The sequence below is a fragment of the Lutzomyia longipalpis genome, chromosome 4 (genome assembly GCF_024334085.1).
Source record: "Lutzomyia longipalpis isolate SR_M1_2022 chromosome 4, ASM2433408v1".
NCBI classification, from domain to species: Eukaryota; Metazoa; Arthropoda; class Insecta; order Diptera; family Psychodidae; genus Lutzomyia; species Lutzomyia longipalpis.
The window spans coordinates 400,308-426,686 of NC_074710.1; the positions used below are offsets into that span (position 1 = coordinate 400,308).

Here is a 26,379-nt window from a genome sequence, read left to right on the forward strand (position 1 = left end):
GCAGACATTTAACACATATATCTATATTGTACATACAATTCACACTTTGCACATTATTTATTTGCAACTTTCTTGCACATGGGAGAGTTAAGAAAAAAATAAATAAAAAAAACGTTAATTAATACATTCAATAGTTGCTTTGACTTTCATGTGATTGCTTCTGTCGTGTGTAAAATAAATGAATTGTTATATATCAAAAACAATATGTACAATGTATGTAGGTATACAGTTATGAGTTCAAATTTCATTATGCTAATTCAACATGTTTGTAGCAACTATTAATAATTAAGTTTTGATTTTCGTCATCAAGATACCAGCAAAGATAACTTGAACATGAACTTTCATTTTTGAATCTTTTCTTACCTATTTTGTTAGAATTCTCTTAAAGAATAAATAATTTGACTCTTGAAAAAAAAACTATTATCTCTCCTACTATCTTAAGTATCTCACACTTGTGTCACAACTCCTGGGTTAAATGAATAAACTCCTTTTTCATATGTTGCAAAAAGTTGTGAAATAAATTGAATATTTATGTTTCACTGAGAAAAAAAATCTGATAACTATCTTCTTTTGCCTTTCAGAATATAATTCAAAATCTCAAGAAAAAAGTAATTCAAAAACCGAGAAAAAAAAAGAATATTTTAACAGCTAATTAAATTCAGCAAGTTCGCAAAAATTTTTCACGCAACCTGCAATTTGTGGAATTTAACCAAAAAGATAAGAAGAAAAAATCGCAAATTAGCCAGAAAAAAAACGCGCAAAAGTTGTGCTTGGAAAATTCACTGAACACAGGTCCAAGTCCAATCGTCGCGCGATCTTCTCTTTCACGATGAAGCCCCACAAGAAAGAGTGAAAGTGTATGCAAATTTTTTTATGCGAATTTGATGGGTGATCAGTGTTGTGCTAATGTTACATACGCAATCCCCATGAAATGTGTTTACAAAATTTTTAATTTGATCATTTTGCAAAGTTTTGCATGATATGCTTTGTGGCGTATATTATGTCTTTTGCAAAAATCTAATTCTCAATCTTTTAGCCATTTTCTTTGTATGCATGAGATAATTTTCAATTTATGCAAAATTAGTTTACTGTAAATTTCTATATCTATATATAAATTGCACGTTACGGTTTCCATTGTGACCTCCTCCCTAAAATAAACATACACAGTATTGCAAAATAACTTCAAGCCCCATCTTTTGCACTGTTAAAAATCAACAATTCCATACACGATGTGAACATTTTCACTTTGCAATTGAGCTACAGAATACAAATTGTTTTTAATGGCTTATGGACTTTATTTTGCATAAAACAGGAAAAAGGTTTTCACTCCAAAGACCCCTTCTTCTCATACCAAAGCGCAACAGTGATATCAAGTAGCTCACTCCACTCACTCACAACATGTTTGGTCTTTTTTTTTTATACGGAAGATTGGTGGCGGAGGGTATTGTTAATACAAAGTTATTCCACTTCACTGGTGCAGTCATTTTTTTTTGTGTGTTAGAAGTTCACAGAAATAACCAAACAGAAAGAAAAAAAATGCTAAACTGTCTATTACTTTTCCCTTTAGAAAAAAAAATTTGTAGTTTGTTTGTGAGATGAAATTAATTAATTACTCTCTCCCTCTCTCTTTCGCGTCAATAATAAATATGAAAGTATCTGATTAATATGTGTGGATTTCCCTTGTGTATACTACAATGGTAATGAAAATTGTATGAAAAACCTTTTAAACCTATTTGTTAGTTCTAATTATTTTTTTAATTAGTTAGAATATCTATTTTTAATAAACAAATTTGTAACGTTTGTATTTTTTTAAATGCGGAAAATACCCTTAAATGGCAAATAAATATTTCCAATTTGTTCTTTGCCATTGAAAAAAGCTTAGATAAATAACACCCTGCTTCATGACAAAGGCTCATAGTTGTTAGTAAAAAAAATAAATCTTTCTCAAGTAGAAATGATTTCAAACAGTTGCGGAAGATTTGAGATAGATGGTTAAAAAAACAGTTTCTGCTCAAAGAAGGTAAATCGTTCTTGCCAAGGTCCAATTAAATAGATAAAAAAAAAGATTTATTAGCAATGCCTAAAACTTGAAGTAAAATTCAATTACAGAATGAATTTGCATGAAAGATAAAATTGGGGGGAACTCACTTTTAATAGTAAAGAATTATTTAAATTGTAAAGTAAGAAGTAAAATTTTTCTTTACTTCTTCCCAAGTTCCCGATGAAATGAGGTACAAAAATATTTATTACAATCTGTGGCGTATAAAACAAAACGTAACATTTTCAGCTTTTTCTCATGAAATTGTAAATAGTATCTGTGTAAAAAAACTGCGTAAAAAAACATAATTATTTGCACAGCAAAATTTAGACTAAATTTTCTGTCTTAAATTATATTTAATTGTGTTTTTACCCTTTTTATTACACAAATTATTTACAATATCGTATGAAAAAATTTAAAACAATACATATGTATATGATTTATTTTATACGCCACAGATAAAATTTATTACAATTCAATTCATCAGAAGCTTTGTTTTTCTTGTCAACTTCATATTTATCTTTTTTTACGCGATAAAAAATAGATTATTTATTGACTGTAAAGAATGTAACATAACCTTAAATTACAAATTATTTACGCTACATTTATAAATATTTTCTGTGTACTTTTACATTTTTCAGTGAGTTCTACATTTAAAAAAGAACTTTATGCAGTTTAATAACATAGAGAATACTCAATAAAATACTATTTACTGCAAATTATGCTTTTCTTTGTACTGTCAAAGTTAAATCTCTCAGAAATCTTTCAGATTTTAAAAGGTAACTGACAATACAGTGGGAAATATGATAGTGTTCATTACATATTTCTTTAAGTATGTAGATAATACAATGTGTAGGTATATAATATGAGATTGGGGAGATTGGTGGTATTTCGTGATGTGGCGTCAAATCAATGCGGTTTTTTTTCACTCTAACTTGGCTCCAAGTCAAGAAAAAAATCCTCGAACAGTGTTCGCTGATCTAAAGGTTAAGGCCGCGAATAAAATTACTCTATACGTGCGTCTTTGTAAATAAAATTTATGTGAATGCTCTTTACTTTTCTTAAGTTCCTTTTTATCATATTCTTATCATATACGCTGCATATATGCATAAAATATGGTAATTTGTGTGTGGAAAAAATGAATAAAGAATAAAATTTTAGAATGTAGGTAAATGGAGTTAAATTTTCTTTTTACTTTTCATCTTTACATCTTTCCATTTAAGAGAGTATAAGCTCTATTTTTATTGCACAAGAATCACTTAGTTTCTTATAGTGCTATAGACATATATATAACTGTTAGCACTTTGGATTTTTTTTCTTTCTTCTTCGTATGATATCTTCTTTTTTTGCGTCCCACTGCTTGAATTCAATGAGATTCTTTCTCTTTTAAATAAATTCTCTCCCAGAGAAAAATTAGCGCAAATGATCTTTAAATGAAAATTGAAGCAAAAAATAAATTCCCTCAATTGTTTTGAGTGTGAAAAGTGATTTTAAAACAGCAATGCCAGCAAAAAAATTAACAAAGTCTCGCACGCAAAGTATATAAAATTTTCCAATTCTGCTGGTTTAGAGAGGCAATGAAATTCATTTCTCCTATTAGTGTGTCACATCATATAAGACAAGTGGATGTTCACAAGATCTTTGTTGTGCTTTTTTTTCCCCCTCCTCCTCCTTCTTTGCCTTTTAGCTTTAATCCCATCCAATTAATAAGTATCATTAAAGTGTTGCAGACACATCAAAACATTGCGTGCAGAGACGGAATTTGTTACAAAACACACACAAGAAATAAATTTGATGACAATGCTCTTTAATTTTGATGGGTGGTTAATTCGTTGGAGTGAGCATAATGTGTTTGAAAAAAAAAATTGAAAAAAAACGAAACATTCTCTTTGAGAGTTCTCAATGCCTCTATATTTCATTAGTTTTGCCATTCTACATCGTATTTGGCGAATATTTTGAATTCCTGTCGAATATTACGGATTATTCCGAATAATTATTTTGCTTTTTTATGTATAGCAAAATATTTTTTTACCCCAATAAAATTCTACACTGTGTTCTCTATCAGGCCAAGGAAAGTTCTCGATTAAAGTTTTGCAAATTAGCATTGTTAAAAAGAATAAATAAAATGATCCGCAATTTAGATCATAAGAATTTGCTATGGAGCATTTAATGAATGAAGAGGGCAATAGACGTTCCATTGACTTCACATTTTTTAAAAAAGATTATTAAAATAACTGGATAGATTATAAAAGACACGATACGGTTCAGTTATTTACACAGTCTTGAGCATCAAAATAAGAATAAAAAAATACTTTTTTAAGGAGAAGAAGATGTGGTAAAAAGTGGGAAAATAAGAACTTTAGTAGACATTTCAATGTGCCTTCGTATTTTTTTTTATCATGCACTTTAAACCACAAGATGGTGAGTCATCTAATAAAAAAAATGTAGGTATATAATTGTCCGTCCATGTCTGGGGGATTCACGTTGTAGGAATTGAAGAAGGGTTTTATGTGTAAAGAAGCGAAGGAATTTCCTGAAAACAGGTGATTCCTTTAAATTGTATTTGAGTCATTCTGTAGAAGGAGAAAATTTTTTGTACATGACTATGCATCTCCACAATGCTACCTATGACTATATACATAAACATCCGCTACTTCTTTATTTTATTTTACGGAAAATTTTCTCTTTAAAAATATTTTATTGGTCGAAAAGGGAATTTAGGATAAAAAAGATTTCTTCAGCCCAAAAAAAATATTTTAATTGAAATAGAAATTAAATAATCATATTCTTGGGACCCTCTACTACCTATATACATACATACACATATAGTATTATATATGTACAATATTCATCGAGTATAATTTATAAGAGATTTTTTTGTTACTACTGGTTGACCTTAAGAGATTGTTTTAGCTGTGTTTCTTTCAGACACAGCTTTTGTGTACCGAGCAAAATCGAAAGTCGTCAGATCGGGCTCAAACTTGGGATGAGCACGAATTAGAGTCCCCACATTCCAAAAAACGTATGCGCCAAAAAATTTTTTTTTCCGGCCGGCCGGCCGTCCGTAGTACAACGTTAAATTGCAAGAGAACGGTAATAGATAGAGACTTGCGGTAAACGGCAAAGTTTAAATATCGACTGGAAGACATCCGATTATGATGTCAAATTTTACCCCCCACCCCCCCGTCCGCCATTTTAGATAACCTCAAAATTTTGTTTTCGCTATATCTCAGCCCCTGTAATAGCTAAAAATCTGAAATTTTTATATGTTGTAGGGGCCATCAAGACCTTTCCAACGATACCTCATTTTCGAAAATCGGTCAAGCCGTTTAGTCAATATGGCCGCCACAATTTTTCATCGAAAATCGACCATAACTCGAAAACGGCTTGACCGATTTCGATCAACCCGGGATCAAATTAAAGATCTCAACAAACCCTACAACTCTCTAGAACATCGAAAGTTTCAAAAGTGACCGCTAGGGGGCCAAAAATCAAAAACAAAATTTTCGATGAGTTTTCGATGAATATCTCGAAAACGCCATTATCGATTTGCTTCATTTTTTGATATGTTATAGCTGACTATATTATCTAGCTCCATGCCAAAAATGAAGAAAATCTATGTCGCCGTTCTCGAGATATAGCCTTCCAAAGTTAGCATGTCATATCTCGGGTTCTACAAGTCCGATTTCGATCAACTCAAGCGCAAATGAAAGGTTTCGTGAAACCTTACAAATGTGTAGAACATTGCAACTTCGAGAAATGACCGCGAGAGGCGCTAATATCAAAAACAAAGTTTTCGAAAATTTCGAACTCGAATATTTCGAAAATTCCATTATCGATTTACTTCATATTTTAATATGTTATAGTTGAGGTTAAGACCTTTCCAACGATAGCTCAAACTCGAAAATCTATGGAGCCGTTCCCGAGATATGGCGTTTCAAAGATTTCTTAGGGTATGACTTTTCAACTTTTCCCGACTTTGCGCGTATTTAAATTAATTCGCGTTCTAGTTTGCTCTCACAAAATTGGTACACTGAAAGAAACACAGCTCTCGTAAGCTTGGTCAGCTTACCAGTACATTTTTTTTCTTCTTCTTCATCATCAACGCAAGTTCCACACGTGAAAAGTGAATGAAAATTCATTTAACAATTAATAGATAAATTGGCAGAAGAACCAGTTTCACTTGATAAAATGTCAAACCATTAAACACCGAGAAACTGTTTTTTTTTCTTCTTCATACACCTTCATCTTAGCGAGAAATTTTTTTTTGTACTTTTGGTGGCAACCCAGAGGCGAAGAAGAAATTTATTATGTGATGTTTGAAAAATGGTTTACATAGAGGAAAAGAATACGCACTAAGATGACATTAATTACGTCAAAGAAGAAACTCCACATCAGTCTATGTATAATGTGTCTTAAAATGCTTTTTGTACCAATCTTCTTGGCACACGTTTTCTTCTTCTTCTTCTCCTTCTTCACCTAAAAATATAATGTTAATCTCCTCTTCACAGTCAAGTCCATTTGTCCTAAAATAAAATATATATGTGAATGGAGAGTTTATAAAGCATAAAAATTTCACTTTATGATATTTTCACTTCAAATATATTGCATGAAGATTGTGGAGTCTGTAAATTTTCCTATAATGTACATTTCTCATACAGAGATGCTTTTATATTCATATTTTTGCATACAATTTTTGTTGTAAAAATACATATATATTGAGTTTTTTTTCCTGGAAAGTAGAGCGGAAATATTAAAATATTCTAAAAGTTGAATTCTCAATTGGTTCTATATCACAATCTCTTCAGAATGTTTCTGCACAATTTCCCGGATTAGTTCTCTCTCTCTCAAAAAAAAAAATTAATTATAGACTGAAATTTATCAAAATTGAAAGAAAAAGAAACACTTTAAAGCATTATATAGGTAAAGACAATGTTCTCGCGTCCCATAATGTAGGAAATCTCTGCATGGAAGTGGTGGAAGGTAAGAAGAAAAACTTCTGTGCTCACAAATACGTTTTATATTTCTTCATGCGAAACTTTGTGTTTTTAACTTTGAAACTTAATGACCCAGCAATGCCTTTTTACTTTGCAATTCTTACAATTCTCTAGCAAAGTTCAACGATATGTATGTTTATGGTTCACGTGGAATTACATTGTGTTTATTATGTAGGTATGTTGCCTACATTATGCACATTAAATTGGTCACGTTAATGAGATATTCTGATGAATGAGATTGATTCTTCAGGAGTCAACATGTCTGTTTATAATCAGCTAAATCTGTTCGTTCTTTATGTATATTTAACTTTCTTTCTTTTATTTATTTTTTTTTTGAAGAAATCTTTACATATCTTGTCTACTTGAGAGAGTATATAAATTCTCAATGATAAACCGTTAATATTGTAACGATTTTTGCCTTAACTCGTATAATTCGGCTCGGCTCCATACCGAGCCACCCAATAAAACCCACTGCACATTAAGTGCAGGGAACAGTTGATGCACAACCATCGTTGGAGACACATCGCGGAACAATCGTGAGTATTGCCCCTTTTTGCCCCCCCCCCCCCCTCCTCATAAGGCCCTCTCTCTAGACGGGCCATTTCTTCCTCTTTTGGGGCCGCTTGGGCCCTTTCCCATTGCCCTCAATGACGCTTCCGCTGAGGCCCTATAGGGGCCCTTCGGAAGCAAAGTGGTGGTAGGGAATTGTGGCTTGAGTGACCTCTGAAGGGATGGGGTGTGGAGGCGAAAAAGGTGGCGAATCACGAATGCCATTCTTTCGGACAGGACGACAGCAAGGATACGACCACAAAACGTTACAACTGGTGTCAGAAGTGGGATCCTTGCTTCTGACGTCCCTAACACCCACTGACACTCCCGAAAGGATGGCATCCGCCAGGGAGATTTGTGCCTATTTAGATGAGTTAAAGATCAACCTGAGGAGAGAAATCGATGCATTGCAGCTTTCTTTCCACACGGTCACCACAGACAACTTGGGAGAAATGAGGAAAGAAATGGCGGAGCAAAGGCGTCTGATAGACTCCATACTCGAACATTTGGAAACTACACGCTCTAATTGTCGCGAGTCAGCGATAGGATCTGGTCAACCTCAGCAGCTGATGCAGTTGACAGCATCCTCTTCCTCTAACCAATTAGAGGAATTAAGGAATGACTATGGCTTTGTGACAGCTCCTACCGAATGCCCCCTGCAATTCCGGGATGAATGTCCCGAATCGGGAGTAGGCATTGGAAGTGTGGCTAGTACACAAGTCGGAGTGGATAGCACCTACGAACAAATAAGGAATTATTTGGATGAGACGACCGTAGATGCTCCTCGCTTAACAGAGACGGAAGAATCGAATCCTCATTGCCTACCGTTGTCTACTGCCACTCGATTGCCGGATAATGATGGAGCCTGGGGCGGAACCACACAGGTGAACTCTCGGAGAAACTTCATGTTCAGTCCCATCACAACCATTACTACGAGACCCGTGCCAATGCCCAGGGAGGTTTGGACTCACCCTGCTTACGGAGTAATCACTTATTCAGTGACTGGTACTAGCAGAGCACCGATAGGAACTATCCCCATGAGGGTAACGCAACAAGTGTGTGCTCCCTTCACGTGTTCTGTGGAGGATCGACCTTGTGGAACAAGATGTGCCCAAGCGTCGTCATTCTCACCACAAGGCAATCGTTCTAGATTACCACGGAGGATTCCCCTAGTTCACTCGCAGCCAGCGCCGCTAGAGGAGATTCAACATTGGCCACTTACACCGGGCAATACCAGGGGAGATTTACCAAGAGGATCCTTGAGACTTAAGGTCGATCATTTCGACGGCAGCCAGCCTCTAGAAGAGTACCTCCTGCAGTTTGATGTGGTAGCGGCGGCACTGGACTGGGACACGGTAGAACGAACAACCATGCTAGCGGCCTCTCTTAGAGGCCCAGCATTGACAATTCTCAGCAACGTTCCGGAGAGTCATAGGAGAGACTGGGATAGTCTTGTGTCGGCCCTCCAAGTTAGGTTTGGGCGGGATCACCTCCAAGCCCTGTCTCATGTGGAATTCAAAGCCCGGAGGCAGAGGAATAAGGAAGAGCTCTCTGCATTTGCAGATGAGCTAAGAAAGCTGGTGCGTAGGGCATTTCCGGAGTGCCCCCCAGCCGCCCACGACCGGATAGCGGTGCAACAATTCCTGGATGGGATTGTCGATCTCGAGGTCCAGAATTGGACCCGCATGACACGCCCACTATCTCTTGATGAGGCGGTTATGATAGCGTTGGAGTGTGAATCAAGCCGACAAGCGACCTGGTCGAATCGCCACAACGCCCGTACAGTACATGCGCAACCTTCTTACAGGGCGAATATGGTAGGCGAAGAAGTTCTCGACCGACCTCCAGGACCCAATCCTCGTACAGGTGAATCAAGGACACCAGCTCAGCGGAGAAGGAACCGACGAAGACTATTGCAAGCTCGACATGAGCGTAATTCCCTAGAAGCAAGCACCTCCGACCAACAAGAGAATTCGGGAGAGGGCGTGGATGAGGACACGTATTCAATAGCATCAAGCGTCTAAGTGTAGCGGAAATCGCCTCGCCTTGTTTTGTGGCATTGATCGGGGCGATCAATTAATAAGCGGGGGAGAGTGTAACGATTTTTGCCTTAACTCGTATAATTCGGCTCGGCTCCATACCGAGCCACCCAATAAAACCCACTGCACATTAAGTGCAGGGAACAGTTGATGCACAACCATCGTTGGAGACACATCGCGGAACAATCGTGAGTATTGCCCCTTTTTGCCCCCCCCCCTCCTCATAAGGCCCTCTCTCTAGACGGGCCATTTCTTCCTCTTTTGGGGCCGCTTGGGCCCTTTCCCATTGCCCTCAATGACGCTTCCGCTGAGGCCCTATAGGGGCCCTTCGGAAGCAAAATGGTGGTAGGGAATTGTGGCTTGAGTGACCTCTGAAGGGATGGGGTGTGGAGGCGAAAAAGGTGGCGAATCACGAATGCCATTCTTTCGGACAGGACGACAGCAAGGATACGACCACAAAACGTTACAATATTTTCGCTTTCTGAATAATTCTGTTGAAGTTGCTGTTCAACCAATGTTTTTTTTCTTCTTCTTCTCCACTTCAAGTGTGTGGATTCTTGTATATTTTGATCTCACAGCGCGAGTTTCTTTTCTCAAATATCAAGATCATTGAGAAATAATAAATTTTCTGTCCACTTGAATCTGTGGTTAATTTGTGTTTTATACCACAACTTTGTATCTATTTCATCCAATCTATTCTCCATAAACTTAACAACATGTACAGTAGCATAAATATACATAGATGCTATCATGATTGTTGTTCTTGTGGAATTATGTACAAATTGTCCCTCCTAGAGCAATGCTTAAAGACAGAAAGTTCTACTTAATATTTTTTTCTTTATTCTCTTAAATAATTTCTTTTGCATTTTCTTTTTTTTTTCGTTTCTATTTTTATTCTCATCACTGTATGTAAGAATTTTAGAGAAAATATAAAGAGAGAGGGAGAGATGTAGATTAAACGACGAGTAGAATATGTAATACATAGTAAACAGAATAAACTTAGAATATACATACACAGAGATTTTTACAAGACAATATGTTATTAAAAAAAAACCTACAAACATCCATTCTTATTATTCTTCTTTGGTGCATGAGAAAAGCAGTAAGTTGTAGATTTGAAATGGGATAAATATCACGAAATACTGTGAGAGTTTCTAAGAAATGAAATTAACTATTTCTTTTTGGGCAGTTCTTCGTTATATATACAGCACATTGCTAAATCCTATTTACAAATCACCTCTTAAATAAACAAGAAATACGAAGAAATAAAAATTTCAACTAATATAAAATATTGAATTTATAGATTTTTGTGCTCTTGTTAATGGAAAAAATAAATAAAATTTATTGACTTGAGCGAAACAAATTAAACGAACTGGGTCGTCATTGCAAATATGTGTTTTCATCTTATTCAGAAGTAATAATTCGGTTGTGTTAGAAGAGGAGGAATAAAGAAAAAAAATAATATAAATAAACATAATATACATGACCTCAGAAGATCACGAGATTATCAATCAACTTGTATGTAAATGTAAAATAGAAAACCTGTAGCAATTTTTAAATGTTGCCGACTCTAGTGGACTGCATGAGACACTCTGTCTTCGAATATTCTGAATATTTTGCATAGATTTTTTTTTCTTATTTCTCAAAAATTTAATTAGTTTTCCGGCGAAATTCTTTTCTTCTTCAACACTTTAAGACCCTTTAACCTGGCAGGGAGAATACTTTTGAGGAATATGTTTGTTACTAAGACGTGTAATAAAATAGTGATAGTCGCGTCATAAAAGTTTACCCAGCCAAAAGTTTACCCAGCCGGACTCAGTTGTTTTATTTACTATTTCCTATGCGACATGTATAGCATGACAATAATAAATTTAAAAAAAAAATGAAGAAAATTTTGAGAACGCATTGAGCAGATCAATGTGCGATTTTACGATTTGATAATTACAATCCATGAGCCAATGGGTTACATTATAAAAGTTTCTCTATCTTCTCTTCAGCTGTTTTTTTTTCTCCTTGAATGCTGGGTCAAGTCACGATTAAACTAAACATTTTTGCCCCGGATATTGGGTACAATGTGAGAAATTCTCTTTTTGGATTTAAGAGAGAGAGAACATGTTGATTGGCGAAAGACATGGCACTTATAACCCAAATATCACCAATTTATCGAAAGATTGACGCGCAAAATGCCTCAATGGATGCGCACAGAGAAATGAGGAAGAAACAAAGAAGTTGCGCGCACTGGATCAAGAAGATCATTCACAATGTTTTTTTTTTGCCGCAGCAATTTTGTTCCAATTTATAAAAGTTCAAGCGACGTCATGCAGAGATTTTTTTTTTCAATGCCAATGAAACAATAAAATTGAGAATGGAATAATATGGGAATTATGAGACAATTTTTGCCAATTTGCCATGATTGAGTGTATATAGTAGAGACATTGAGAGGCATATGAGCATAACAATGGCTAAATTGAATACCAAACAACACTGCTTATTATAACCAGAATCAATATTCAATAATAAATGTTTTTGATTTTTATACTCATCATAAATAGAAGGTTAATTAAGTAGGATATAATCTCAATTAAATTTAATTCTTTCCTAGCAATTAGTTCTCTTGTGTTGATCACATTCATTAATTCTTAAAGGCTTCTAAATCAGCAATCACATTCGTGATTTTAATGATTTTCTATAGTATTTGATTCTTTAATTAGTATATTCAGAGGAGTCTTGAGTTAGTTTTGTGACCATTCTTAAATATTTGATTTAAATGAATGTTGTTAACTTACTGAAGCATTTGAAATTTAAAGAAAATTCATTTTCTTTTCTTTTTTCTTTAACTTCCAGATCTAAACGCAAAAAGTTGAGGAGATGACAGCATGTTGGAGTTGGATGAAATGAAGTGAAGATAAGAAATGACGCTAAATCCACTGATTGTGATTTTCTACGCTTTCTGCTCGCACATCTTCAGGGAAGTGGCATCCCTACCGGTGACATCAAAGCCACTCGCGAGCAATCCGGACCATTTGGCGTGGGAAGCATGGCTTACGGTGGATTCACGCAATCCCTTCCACAACGACATGACGCGCAAAATTACACCAAAGTCAATTTTCATTGCACCAAATTTCCGCAATGAATCCCTCCCGTGTCCCACGGGCTTCAAGGTTGACCATCGAGGTCAGTGCATCAGGGTCGTGAGCATTGATCCGAATGATCTCCTTGCAAATCGCCTCCAATCAATTCTCGCATCGACAAATCTCCAAATGGATGATGATGAGATTTACGACTATGATGCATCTTACGACACAAGTGGCCCGTTCCAGGTGAATTTACCTCTCTCCTTGGATGCAAACTCCAAGCTTGAGGAGAATGGAGGAATGGGTAAAGCACCTGAAGGACTAAAAGAGAATACTCAAATTCTCAAAGGAGAATCATCGAATATTGAGGAGACCGTCGAAGATCAACAAGAAACCACAACTACAGCTGACGACGAAGAGAAAGTATGAATATAAATTCTATTAAGTACCTACCTACCTACCTATACCTTCTATTTGTGTACATAGTTTGATTGTTTGCTTCTTAGAAGGAAGAAATTTTTCTTTTACAGTAAATGTATAAAACTATTTCTACTCATTTGCATGCAATTTTAGCTATGAAATGTTTTTTAAAAAAATTGTATAAAAATCATAAACCAAAATTATCCAAATCTATAAAATCTGGGATTCTCGAGTACTTTTTGTTATCCAGAACTTACTTTAAGTTTTGGGTAAAGTTGTATACATTTACCGTACATACCTATGTAATATATTTGGTTTGTTAGGCCTGGAAATCCTTAATATGAATTTAAATAACCAAACTGAGATTGATTAATATTTAAAACAGAAATAAAAGACTCATGTAATATAAACTGTATATAAAATAAGAATTTAAGAATAAAAAATATTTTCTTTTGCAAATTTTAATTTTTTTTTTAACAATGGAGCAAGGTCTTAAATTTTGTTTTGCTGTTAGGTAAGGAATGGGGCTACATATAGGAACTAATTGTTAAGTAGATGTTTTTATGTTTAAAATTCATTAACCCTTTTGTGATGAAAATTTTTATAATGGATTTTTTTAGAAGGCTTATTAGTTTAAAGATTTTACTGTTTTCTTCTACCAATGACGTAATTTTTACTTAAAAGGTGTCAGACGTTCTCAAGAAAGATCTTTAGTTCACCTATAATGTACTAAGATATTTAAATTCTTCTAAATAATCATTAAACCATTTTAGTTTTCTCGTAAAATCAAGAAAATATTAATCCTAAATCATCTTAGTTTGCATTTTTAACCTAAAATATAATTTAAATGTTATTTAAATTAATTTATAATTTAAATTAAGAGAAAATTAATAAATTATTAGTGAAGTCTCAACATAACAAAACTTTCTTTGCTTACTTTAGGGCTGTACTATGAGACTCCATTGTTTTGTACATAGTTTTTAGTGGATTAATAATTTTTTTTAAATAAAAAAATCATTTTATTTCCTTTAAGGTCACAACAGATATGTTTCTAGCGTCTAGTGAAGACGGAATTGAAGACATCACAGATGTGACAACGATTGAGAACATTTCAACTGCACAACTTCCTCTGGTTGCATCATCAACAAATGAACCATCCCATGAGGTTGAAAGTTCAACGGGGACGAATGAGAATGTGACTTGGGAGGAAAAATTGGAAAATACCACAAATTCAGCCATTGAATCATCCACAGACCAAAGTACAGAGAAACCACCAGATGCAATGGTTGAAGAAGAAATGGTAGCATTGAGGCAGGAAGAAGATTTGACGACAACAACACTAAGAAGTGACGTGAAGAAGGATGAATTGAATGTGGATAGTACGACGCAGAGTACGAATTTTGAGGATATCACAACGATAACCAATGTTGTGGGCACAGAAAGAGTCACCCTGTGGACTTCAGCTGCATCCCCATTGCCCACAGTGGGTACACCACATGGATGGAGAACAGATGAGAAGCGCGTTGTCATCATTACGGATAAATTTAAGCCGAGCCGAAAGGAAACAGTGCAGATTGTTACACCCATCCCGAATATCTTCATCTCAACCACAGATGCTGTGGAGGAGAGTACACAGCTTGATGATGGGAAGGAACTCCTTGGGGTGCTGGATGAAACAGCATTAGAGAAGAAGATGCGTGAAATGGTGATTAATCAGGAAGAAAAAGATGCCGCTCTCGAAAAGATTGATGCCAATAATCGTTTTGTCTATCATCATCTTAAGAATCCCCCAGCATCTACAGAACAAAGCCCCACCACAACTACTCCTCCGCACACAACAACAACTGAGGCAAATGTGGTCATCACCACCACAGTTGTGAGGGAGGACGTAACAACAGAGGTACCACCAAGTCAGAAGGTACGAAAGACAAATCGCCCAGAGAAGATTACAGAGAAACCACAGAATAGAATAAGATTTCCAACTGATAGTGCCGAAGAGGATCCAGAGGAATTCAAGGGGGACCTAATACGTTTCCCTGGACCAGCATCCCATCGTTTCTTGCCAAATATGAATCGTTTGATTCCCGAATCGGTGACACGAAGGACACCACCAACAACAGCAACCCCCCCGGGTAATGATCCCGGAAGAGGTCAAGCTGGTGCTTTTGCCAATCGCAAGCAATCGTGGTATCCATCAGCATGGGCGGGAAATAGTAGGAATCAAACAACAACCAAACAACAGAAGCCAGTTTTATTGCGCTTCTGGTCACGAATGCCCCTTGTCCGGGATACATCCTTCACAGGGCGACGTTCCCTAGGACATCGGGAAAACTCAAAGAGCCCCTCGGATAATCTCTACAGAGATATCCCTCCGCAGGATATTTACAGAGTCATTGGTTCGCGCCAGAAGAAGCATGCAAATAATTAAAAAAAAATTAATAAATTTGCAATAATGAATTTCATCAATGCAACTATACTCTATTCATTTTGACTTTGCACTTAGGGCTCTGCCTATTTGATAGTTTCACAATCAAGATAACAATGAGTGGAGTTTCAATTAAGTCAATCAAATTGTGGCTTTAACTTCCTTATTCGAATTTCAAAAATTAACTAAAGAATTGGAAATTCTTTCTGATTAATTGATAAATTCCAACTTGGTGTAGCTTCGGTGCAAAGTTAATTTGAATATTTCTCTTTGTGCCAATTTTAAATCGAAGAAAAAACATAAAATCCCTCTTAATCGATATACAACGAATTTTATCCACAATTCTTGTTTTTTTTCTAACGAAATCTCTGCACATTATTAATTTTTTTCATAATAAGCGATATGAGATTCTAAAAAAAAAATAAGAATAGTATTTAGATGAAGAAAAAAAAAAAGAACTTTTCCTTATGAGGGAAAGAACCATGATATTCGATAATAAAATTTCCTTTAGAAGTGGCCGAAAGGAAAACAAAAAAATTGTCTTTGTATGAATGTTAGCAAATAGAAAAGAAAATGTTGTAGGATGAGAAAAGTTGTAGTGAAAATTTTGCATAGAAATTGTGTAAGATAGAAAATATTTGCAGGAAATAATATATACATACAGTTTCAATTTAGGGTACTTAAACTACTTAAGCACAAACAAATTAACTATCCAAAATGCATGATAACAAATTTCTTGCAAAAATATTTGAACTACAGACACATATTTTTAAATTCTGTGATTATCTTTGATAAAGAAATTATTATAATTAATTAAAAACAAAGCAAAACTATTTCCTTCTCTTATGGATTTTAACTAAAATATTAACTACCTATATTTAAAAAAAAAAGTCATTTCTTCTGTAAAATTAAAGGAAAAAAAAATAAACAAATGGCAAGTAATAAATCTTCCACGATAGATAGAGCAAATTTGGGGCGTATTGAACCAATTTTTAATGCATGACAGCACAAAACATTGCAAAAGAAAAACACAAACAGCATTCATTATTGTAGATGATAGTTTATAAAATCATACTGATTTTAACTTATAAACACTATTGGTTTACGTGCAACAAACTCTGTCTGCAATTTGTAAATCATTTTAATTGTAAATTTTTTTCTCGCATTTTTTACGAAAGAGCGGAAGGAGATTATCGGGTATGTAATCCGACGATGAAGAATTTATACCAATAAACTTTGTGGTGACATAAGATGGGCGTCGCGACAATTCGTCAATTTTATCACGGAAAATAATTTAAAAAAGAAAAAAAAACATTTTTGGACGTTTCTTTCGTTCCGTTTTGGATATTTATCAAAATAAATTTAAATTCAAAGAAAAATTTGCATTAAAGTGAATATTTTTTTTAATATGTATTGAAATATGCGATGGTATATGTTGCCGGTGAACATGGCTTTTAAGTTACAATAGACTGCAAAGAATTCCTAAACATTTAATTCATAATTTTGAGCGCAAGAAAAGCTCCAGAAAAAGTTTCAGTGCAAGAATAATAGCCAGGGGCATTAATCTGAATGAAAAGTAAGGCAATTTTGTAGAAAATATGCGGAATAATTGAGAAAATTCATTGATAATCTCTTAAATTCAATCTCTTAAACTCCCGAATATTCAGGTCGGGAATTTTATTCTAATTAAATTTGTGTTAACCAAATATCAAAGATATTCGTAAAATATTTAGAGAAAATGTTCAAAAACTCACCAATTAAGCACCCCTTGAATAAAAATTTCTGCTAAAAAAATTTTCTATTCAATATTTTCTTCCCCAAAAGAGAAAAAAAGGAGAAGAATAGAAAAACAGTCAATGACCATTTTAATAATTAAACCATCATACGGAAATGCATGTATATAATATATAAATCTACATAAACATATAAAAAGCCATGTTTACCGCATTAAACATTTTTTTCTGTAAATATTATTTCTTTATTAATTTGCATTTAAATTAACAATGCTATTGATTGAGTGTAATTTATTATGCCGACTAAAAACAGTATATAAATATATATAGTAATTATTGTGTAGGTAATATATAAAATGATAACATAATTACAACAAAATATATACGCAATGAAAGTATCTCAATAAAAAAAAACAAATATATAGCAAAAAGAGTTTTATTCATTTTTGGAATTTTTCGCAAGAGATTGGAATTTTTTTCCCTTGAAAGAGAGTCAAACAACAAATCAATTTAGGGAGTTTTGTTCCGGATTATTATTCTTACGGGAAGGTAAAAAAAAAATAAAAGAGAATGGATAATTGCATAGAGCTGAGATGCAGGTAATTTATATCAAATTAACATTTCACAACTCTTTGATTTTGGTTTTTTTCTGCTCTTTCAATGACTATTTGAGCATCATCATTGGGAAATGTAGTATGTAGCACACATTCTTCTCACTAAACTTAATACAAATACCATCATTTGCGTCATCAACGGAATGTTGATTAATTGAAAAATAAATTTTAAAATTTCTTAATTTTGACCAAAATGATCTATTAAAAAAAGGATAAAAAGAATGTATCCATTTAAAAAATGGAGGGAATTCTTGCAATTTCCTTATTTACATACCACCCTCCCTCCCTCGGCAACCGATAATTGGTCAACAAATTGCAAAGTATTGTAAGTATTTTATTTACGTGTTAAATGGGTGGTAAAGCTTGGTATCAAGAAGGAGATAGTCGGAGGAATTTTATGGATTTCGCAGGTGATTGTCTTCCATAAGCAAGTCAAGCGAAACCCTCTCACTTATGTCTCGTGTCTTGATGAGACTTCATTGTTCCATTGGTGAGAGTCTTCAAGGTTTATTGGTAACTTTTAAGCCTCCAGCTGCACCACAAATCACCCGAGAATTCCACGGCCAGCAATGGGTTTTAACAACAACAAAAAAAAATGTGTGTCTGATGCCAAAACAACATAGAAGATGTGAAGAGAGGAGAGAAAAAAAAATAACCACACGGTTACCTCCTAAGAAATCCAATGAAGCAATTGCGGAATTATTTTTCTCTCCATCATCCTTCATTCAATGAAACTTTGTAGCTTTGTTTTGATTTCTCAAGAAAATGCAGAAGGCAAAAAAAAGCCATCAACTTCTTCATTTTTTTGTACATCATCAACACGAAGATTTTTTTAAATTTAAACTTACCCCATTGATGCTTTTCCGCAGCTTTCCCGGTCCTCTAACTAAAGTCCAAAAGTCCAAACCAGAGAATGATGTTTTCCCGTTGACTTCCTGTTGTTTTTCCGGGTGAAATAAAATAGGAACAACCAATTTTCTCAACCCTACTAATGCAATTTTTCGGGTTTTCCATGCACCAGAAAGTGGGCTTGGGGGCGGGAGGAGTCATTTCCGTTGGAGTTTCTTCGTTGCCGTTCCTGGCGCAATTTTTTTTGGCTCTTCCTACCATGTGAGGGGTCCCTGGGGGCCCAAAAACACGCGTTCGTTCGGTTATTTTTCTATGGAATTTCCCAACGGAAATTTCAAATTTAAATATAAAGATTTTGGCAGTTAAGTGTTATGTATTTTTTACCAAAAACCCCAATATTTTTTTCCGTTTTTCCGGCCCTTTAGATGCTCTTTCATAGCTTTTCCGCTGAATTTTCCGGGCGGAAAATGCGTTTTTTCACCATCTTTACGTATTTTCTGTGCACTGCGCCGAACTCATTTGGCGGCGGTGTTTTAATTTAATTTTCTTCATTCCTACGCAATTTTCCCAGGCTTTTCTTGTCGCAAGGGGCTTTTTTAGGCCTCCCTGTACCTGTTCCGGGGCATTTTGGGATTTTCCAGGGGGTTTTCTGGGAGTTAATTTTGAGGGAGGACGGATCCGCCGGTAATTTTCGTTTTGGTCTTTTACACGACTTTTTTCCCTGGAATAAATTTTTTTGAACATTCAAGAGCCCGGGAATCCAAGTTCCCCGGAAAATTCCACAAAAATTAGCCGTAGTAACCGTTACGAAGAGATTTTTGAACAAATAGTTCTCGAATCAACCACAGAAGGCACGAGTGGCGCAACTTGACAGTTCATTATTTTTGTTGCTCACAAAAAAAAAAATATTGTGAAAAACGAAATTGTGAAATTGTGTAAAATTAGTGCGTGATCGTGCAGAAGAGCAGCATCAACATGCCAATTGAGGGCCTCCAGCAGTATTTGCACCTCGTGGTAAACACGGGAAATGTGCTGAATGTGAATAAAAAGGCCGGGCAGAAACCATCGGAAGAGGTGAGAATTATTTTTTTCTTCTATGTGAAAGATTTATTAATTTCCCTCTCCGTGGCTATTTTTCCGTCGAATTAGTAAGAGTCATCGATTTGGGAGAGGCGTTGTGAATTTATTAGCATTTTTTTCTTATGTAACCCGGCTCCAAAGTGATCGGCAGCAGTGTTTATTTCGGGGGATCCTTGAGCCGGGTGTTTGAGAGAGCAGATTCATCTGGCAATCTTGCGCAACAATTGTGGGGCTCTTTTGAGTGACATCGAAAATTTATATTAAAATACGCAACGTCACGGATTCTTGGAGTTTCTCTCTCCCCTCCCCACCCATCAATCCCCATGTTATTGCGTCATACAGCTAAACTTGAACCACTTCCGCGAGAAGAAGAAACTCTTGGGAGAACTTATCAATTGCCACACACAGAGTGATAACATTTTTGATAACTCTTGCTCTCTCTCTCTCTGCCTATGTTTTAGCTGGTTGACTGCTTGAAAGCCACACTTGCAACACCAGCAATTGAGGCTGCTGCCAAAGGAGCCCCGAGTTCGGCAAATGTCACACGATCCGGGGATGATTTGCGCGAGAAGGTGGCTGAACACGAGCGGGCTAGTGTGAAGATTGGAGCAAAGCTATTCCTAAACACAAACTCCACGGAGAATCTGAAGAATGCCATTGATACGCTCCTGTCTGTCTTGGGAGTGGAGTACCTGGACAATCTCATCCTGGCCTACCATCCAGAAGGGAGGACGACAAATGGAACTGCTGTGAATGGCAACAGCGGGGAGGATGATGACACGAAGGAAGGTGTAATGGATTGGAGTGGAGGACACTCGGATGCCATTCAAGACCTCAAAGCACTCTGGAAGGAGATGGAAGAGTATGCAAAGAGCAAGAAGGTACTTTTGCACACATCCCTTTCACATCCTGGTGAACGCATTAAATACAACAAATTCACTTTTCCTTAAAGATTTGCCAGCTGGGAATTGCGGATTTGGACGTCAACTCCCTGAAGGAACTGTACAATGGTGCTGAATTCCATCCAAGTATTGCACAAATTAACATTAGCACATGCTGCGTCGTTCCCCCACCACTCCAGGAATTTTGTCAGCAGAATGATATTCAACTTTTGACCCATAGCGATCCGGAAGGTGAGTCATCAACATTATCTTGCACATTTCCCTCTACACTATTTACCATAATAATCACTCGTTCTGTATTGTCAAATCATAAATCACGTGGGTGATAAATTCATCATCCAAAGGGCAAATTATTTATAGAATTAGTTAATAGAATAGCTAATCAGTGCCTATTTCCGATTCTTTCTCATGAATCACATGTTATTCTTTAGTTAGGATCTCTGAATTCAAAAAATGTCTCGCCAACTGCTAATTGGCGGTGAAAGACTAACAACAATAAAACAAATAGTAATGAAAAATATGCGAATATTCGGAATATTAATGAATTTTTATATTCGTTTTTCTTTCTAAAGAACATTTAATAAAAATTAATAATAATTTTTAATTTAATTTAATTTATTTATTTATTAATAATTAATTAATAAATAAATTAACAAATCCAATTGTGAATTGATTAACGGATAAACGGAAAAACGAAAAAAAAAGTTACACCGAATAAACAAAAAAAATGCGTAAAGTGAGAAATAGTTAAACGGATAAATTGAGAAATATTTGAAAGGATAAACCAATAAACGGATACTATATCAATGGTTAGTCGGTTAAACGAATAAACGAATAAGCAGAAAAATAAATAACGAAAATACTAACAAACGGATAAATAGAGAATCTGAAAAAACGAATAAGTAACTAAACGAATAAACTGACTAACAAATAAACGAATAAGCAGATAAATGAATAGATTATGAATCGAAGAAACGAAGAAATTGATAAACAAATAAACTGAGAAACGAATAAACGAATAATAAAGCAAAATTTAGTTTATTAATCAAAAAATCCTCAATTTTTTACTCGATTTCCATATTTTAAAAACTTTCTAAAAATTCTAATTCTAATTCTTTACTACAAGATAAAATATCTCAATTATTTTTTTTTAATTCATTTTTGAAATTTTCTTGTGAAAATATCGAAGTTTTTTAACCCTTATTTTCTTTTTAAATTTTCAGAAATTCTCTCCAAAGAAACCCTCAAAACTGACTTGGACGTGGAGAATTTTGCACCGAAATGGACAATAAGATTTCAGGTTCATGTTAAATGTCGAGGAGTTTTGGCGGCAAAGGGTTACGTTATTGGGGCAAGTAGAGAATGAATTTTTTTTGTTTTTTTTTTAACTTCTACAATGCCTAAAGAAAGAAAAATACGAAATAATTCGCAACGATAGTTCTTTTTTAAATACAGAGAAAAGTAACAACAAAAAAACGATTATAATTAACAGATGAATTTCATTTAAACTTACATTCCTTAATTTCAAAATATTACAAATTCTAAAAATTTCTTCTTTTTTTAACGAAATGCATTTTTGTTGTGTTTTTTTTTATAATGGAGAATATTTTTTTGTTTTGTGGGCACAAAGAAATTGTTGAATTAGACCGAAATGGGTTTATGTAGATGAGGCTTTTAGAATGAAAATATTGTAATCAGTTGTAATTTGCACTTATATATTGTAAAATGTGTGTCTTTTACACTTTTTTGTGACAAAGAAAAAGTTTAAAAAAAAAATGCAGATTAAATGGTAAAAATTCTTTTAAGTGTTGTGAGAGACGATAGAAAATGTTAAAAGTTATAAAAATGGTTTTGAAAATCACAATATTGACATTTTTTGTATTTGTATTTAATGTTTATATACCGATGATGATGGGAATGAGGCGAGATAGAGGAGAGATTGTGATTCAGAATGGTCATCCGTGAAAGAAGAAAATGTGCTTGGAGAACATTTTATATTATACATTATATATTTTATTGGAGAATAATAAATAAAATTGTGTATAAAAGCATTTGGATCAAAAGTCTTTTGATGGAACAAGTCAAAGAAGAGGAGGGACTCACAGATATGTCAAATATATCAACTCATCTTGTGATCTGGCTGAGAAATCTCCCTCCGCGGAACTTGTTGCAAAATACAAATTTATGCGATTTATGATTTAAAAAAAAAGTTTCTTTTCATGCCTAAATCCCTCCCAAAGTGACCCTCTTAATCTTAATCTTATTTCCTTGAATCACGTTTGAATGTAATTTTAGATGAGAGAGTAGACCAACGTCTTTTAGCTTCATCTTCATGCATATATAATTGGTATTAATAGATTGAATTGAAAAATGAGCTGAATTTATATAAATTTTTGATTTTGTTTATGAAAAATATGATTTAAATATAGCTGGATGGTAAACATTTTTAGCTAAAAAAAAAAACATTCTCCGTTGTGAAATTTTTCAATAATTTATTGCATTAAGTGTGTTTTAGATCACAAAAACCATCCATATAGTTAGTGTTCGCGAAATTTACATATTTTAAGCGATAAAATCACACTTTATTACGAAGCAAACATATTTGCATCCATACACTTTGCTTTCCAAATCAGATTTGTTATTTTTCCCGCCAAATCAGACCTTTTTCCCCACATTCTCTATTTTCAACACTCGAATTCACCACTCTGAGTGCGCGCTAAATTCAAATATTATTTTATTTCATAAGTTTGCCGAACAATTAGTATAAAGAGACCTATTTTATCAATCCATAAGAACCACGAGGGAGTTTAAATGGTGCTATTCATTGAGAAAAAATTATAGGAAAAGAAAGAGTTTAAAATCTTTGTTTTTTTTTTTAAGCAGAGATGACAGAGCTTTAAACTCCTTGCAATGTGCATTTCAATAGCAAATGAAAAAAAAGAAAAATGTTTCTTTGGGAGCGAGCTACCAGAAAAGAAAATGAAAGCGTTAAATTTACCGAGAATTTTCACTGAGGAGGAACCAAAATCATTGTACAAATCTCACGTCCAATTAACGCTTCTTCATATATATATATATATTTTTTTTTTACCTCTTTGACGGGGATTCCTTGCGTGTGACAATTTAGTTATAGTCTAATAATTTCAAATAATCCCAAATTGGCCATCAAATTTGTCATTCTTCAGCTTTCACCACTTTTGCTGTTTTAACAGAAATTTACTCACATATAACTTTTTTTTTTGCGCGTTGTGAGTGCACCCACGTCGATTAATAAAGGGTGAGGAATTGTTCGAAAGAAAGTGAATTTTCTTTGAGAAAAAAAAACTTTTTTTTTAAACTAAAAAAAATGTGAAAACATTTTTTTTATTTACAGAAAAATCAACGAGTGAAGATAAGTCCAAAAATTGATATTTATTATTATTACGCGTAAAAAAATAATTACCACCATCGCAAAAAATTAACCCAACTAAACGATGCAATTAATTGATATTACCTAAGGTTTGAAATATTGGTGTGAGATGTGGTAAAAAAATTATTTACACCGTCATGTAAAATATATTAAGATAGGGTAAGATCAGAGGTAGAGAATATCCCACTTTATGTAATATGTATTTACATACTTACATTATGCCCCAATAAAATCAAAATAATTCAAAAATTTGCAATTCCAAAAAAAAATTCTCGGAAATTGTATTCAATATCCTCAATGGTGAGTAAATTAATTCATAAATTCACATCATTGCAACATAAGCCAAATTAATGTTTCCCGTAATATAAATGAAAGTAAACATTGGGACACCTCAGTTGGAATCTGCCAATAAAATTGACAATTTTATATGAAAATGCCCAACATTATGGGGAGACAGGCGAGCGCAGAAGCACCTGGGAATGGTTTAATAGTCTTTCTTTTTGCTTTTTTTTTCTTTAAGAAAAAAAAGGAAGATTTAACATCACTAACTAACGTTTATCCTCCGGTATTTGTGGATGATACTAACAGTCTTCTAGCTGTGCCGAGAACCATGGTGTCAAAATATTATATATTTAAATGCATTATCATAATCATTATGCATATGGCAACAAAAGCAGGAGTTTTTGGCTTCTTCACCCAAAATGTATGTATGTATATGGATGGATCAGACAATGGGTTTGTTGACGATGTACAAAAAAAAATAAATAAAACATCGTGATAGTCAGAAGATGTTCAATACCGCGCGCCAATTTTATTTGACTGCATTTTGGAGACCACAAAAAAGGGCAGAAAAAAAAGAAGAAGCAAAGAAGGTATCTCTCTGGACGATGCCTTTGGAACCTGCTCCCATTCCACATGATCCCCATAACAATAACAAAAAACGCGATTTGTGGTCTTCACCTCTTTCCTCGCCAAAAAATTTCTTTCCACCACTTTGGGATCTTCTTCTTTTTCTTTCTACCAACCTCCCACCCCCTCCTCATCCAGGAGAATGTTTTTTTCTTCACCGCATCTTCTCGGTATTACCCCAAAATATTTATAATACGTCGAAAAAGTCGTCCCTTTGCCCGATCGTGGCGCTTTTTTTGTACTTCATTTTGTTCACTTCGTCGAAAGATGTCAACTCACTGAATAAGTTACATAAAAAATGCAACCACCGCATACAATATTGGGATTCCTGAATTGAGAATTAAGGCTGCCGCGCGATCATCCATCGCCACTTTTTTATTCCATTTATATCCCCATACTTTGCCTTGCTATATACCTACATATGTAGTGTGTATCTTCTGCTTAACCATTTGGGATCTTTACCATGTAGTCTTCTATCAGGTTCGTGGTAACGTTTTATTTAAAATATTTTTTCCCTACTCCAAAAAAATATTTTAATTGATTTATTAAACATTTTTTTTATGCCAAAGTATGACAAACTCCCTTCATTTGCCAAAGAGCATTGAAAATCGCCTAGAAGACACTCAATTTTTTACTGTGAGATCAGCTGGGAATAGTCAGAAAAGATTTGCTCAAAAATGCAATCAATGACGTCATTATTGTGTTTATGCTTGAGGTACAAAAAATTTTTACATTTTTTTGTTTAGCAAACTTTCACAGCTTTTTCCAGGCGGGAAATTTCTTTCGATTGTTTAATTAACTGAGATTTTAGCTCATACAAAAACGAATACACTCCTTTTTAAATTATAAAAACGATGTAATTAAATATAGGTACTTAAATAGAAAATAGTGTCTACAGTGGAGACGCCAGGTTACCTCTCTTTAACTTCTCAAAAGAACGAATTTCCCACCTAACCATACAGAGGTTAAATGCAAGAGAAGAGAGAAGACATCGAGGAATGGTCAAAGAAGGAGGAAAGTAGAGCAAAATGACTGCATTATATATTGCGATGTTGTTTGAATATTAATTGGCGATTTTGATGAAAAAGTTTTTTTTTTTGACTCCAATATCAAATAAAATATCTCATCAATTGATCATTGTTCTCACAAGACTAAGAAAGCATAATATAGAATGATGGGCACCTATATCGTATGGCACAGGTGAGATGTCAACGAATTTGTACCTGATAAGCATGTTACGAAAAAAAAGGAACTGCAACGATATTTTTCGCATTTTTTTCCAGAGGAAATAAAAACAAGGAAATTGCGCGTTCTTATCACGCGACAATGAGTCTATCGTGG

At 34.4% G+C, this 26,379-nt stretch overlaps 2 protein-coding genes across 6 annotated transcripts in view; both read left to right on the forward strand.

The window, feature by feature from the left end:
- LOC129794640 (uncharacterized) overlaps nucleotides 1-17,706 on the forward strand; it is a 30,776-nt gene extending 13,070 nt beyond the window's left edge. For all 5 annotated transcript variants that reach the window (XM_055835442.1, XM_055835437.1, XM_055835441.1 and 2 more), the window contains 3 exons: nucleotides 12,468-13,120; nucleotides 14,151-15,513; nucleotides 16,054-17,706. In XM_055835442.1, coding sequence (XP_055691417.1) covers nucleotides 12,536-13,120; nucleotides 14,151-15,513; nucleotides 16,054-16,100 — 1,995 coding nt within the window. In that variant the 5' untranslated portion in view covers nucleotides 12,468-12,535 and the 3' untranslated portion in view covers nucleotides 16,101-17,706. The remainder of the gene's footprint in view (nucleotides 1-12,467; nucleotides 13,121-14,150; nucleotides 15,514-16,053) is intronic.
- A 1,876-nt stretch (nucleotides 17,707-19,582) lies between these two features.
- LOC129794641 (glutamate--cysteine ligase regulatory subunit) lies at nucleotides 19,583-22,771 on the forward strand. Its single transcript, XM_055835443.1, has 4 exons — nucleotides 19,583-19,812; nucleotides 20,280-20,699; nucleotides 20,771-20,951; nucleotides 21,944-22,771. The coding sequence occupies exons 1-4, from the start codon at nucleotides 19,714-19,716 to the stop codon at nucleotides 22,084-22,086; spliced, it is 843 nt and encodes a 280-aa protein (XP_055691418.1). The 5' UTR covers nucleotides 19,583-19,713; the 3' UTR covers nucleotides 22,087-22,771.
- The last annotated feature ends 3,608 nt before the right edge of the window (nucleotides 22,772-26,379 follow it).

Coding starts and splice junctions, on each gene's coding strand:
- LOC129794641 (XM_055835443.1), top strand. CDS start 19,714: ATGCCAATTGAGGGCCTCCAGCAGTATTTGCACCTCGTGGTAAACACG. Junction 19,813..20,279: donor GGCAGAAACCATCGGAAGAG/GTGAGAATTATT, acceptor CCTATGTTTTAG/CTGGTTGACTGCTTGAAAGC. Junction 20,952..21,943: donor GACCCATAGCGATCCGGAAG/GTGAGTCATCAA, acceptor TTAAATTTTCAG/AAATTCTCTCCAAAGAAACC.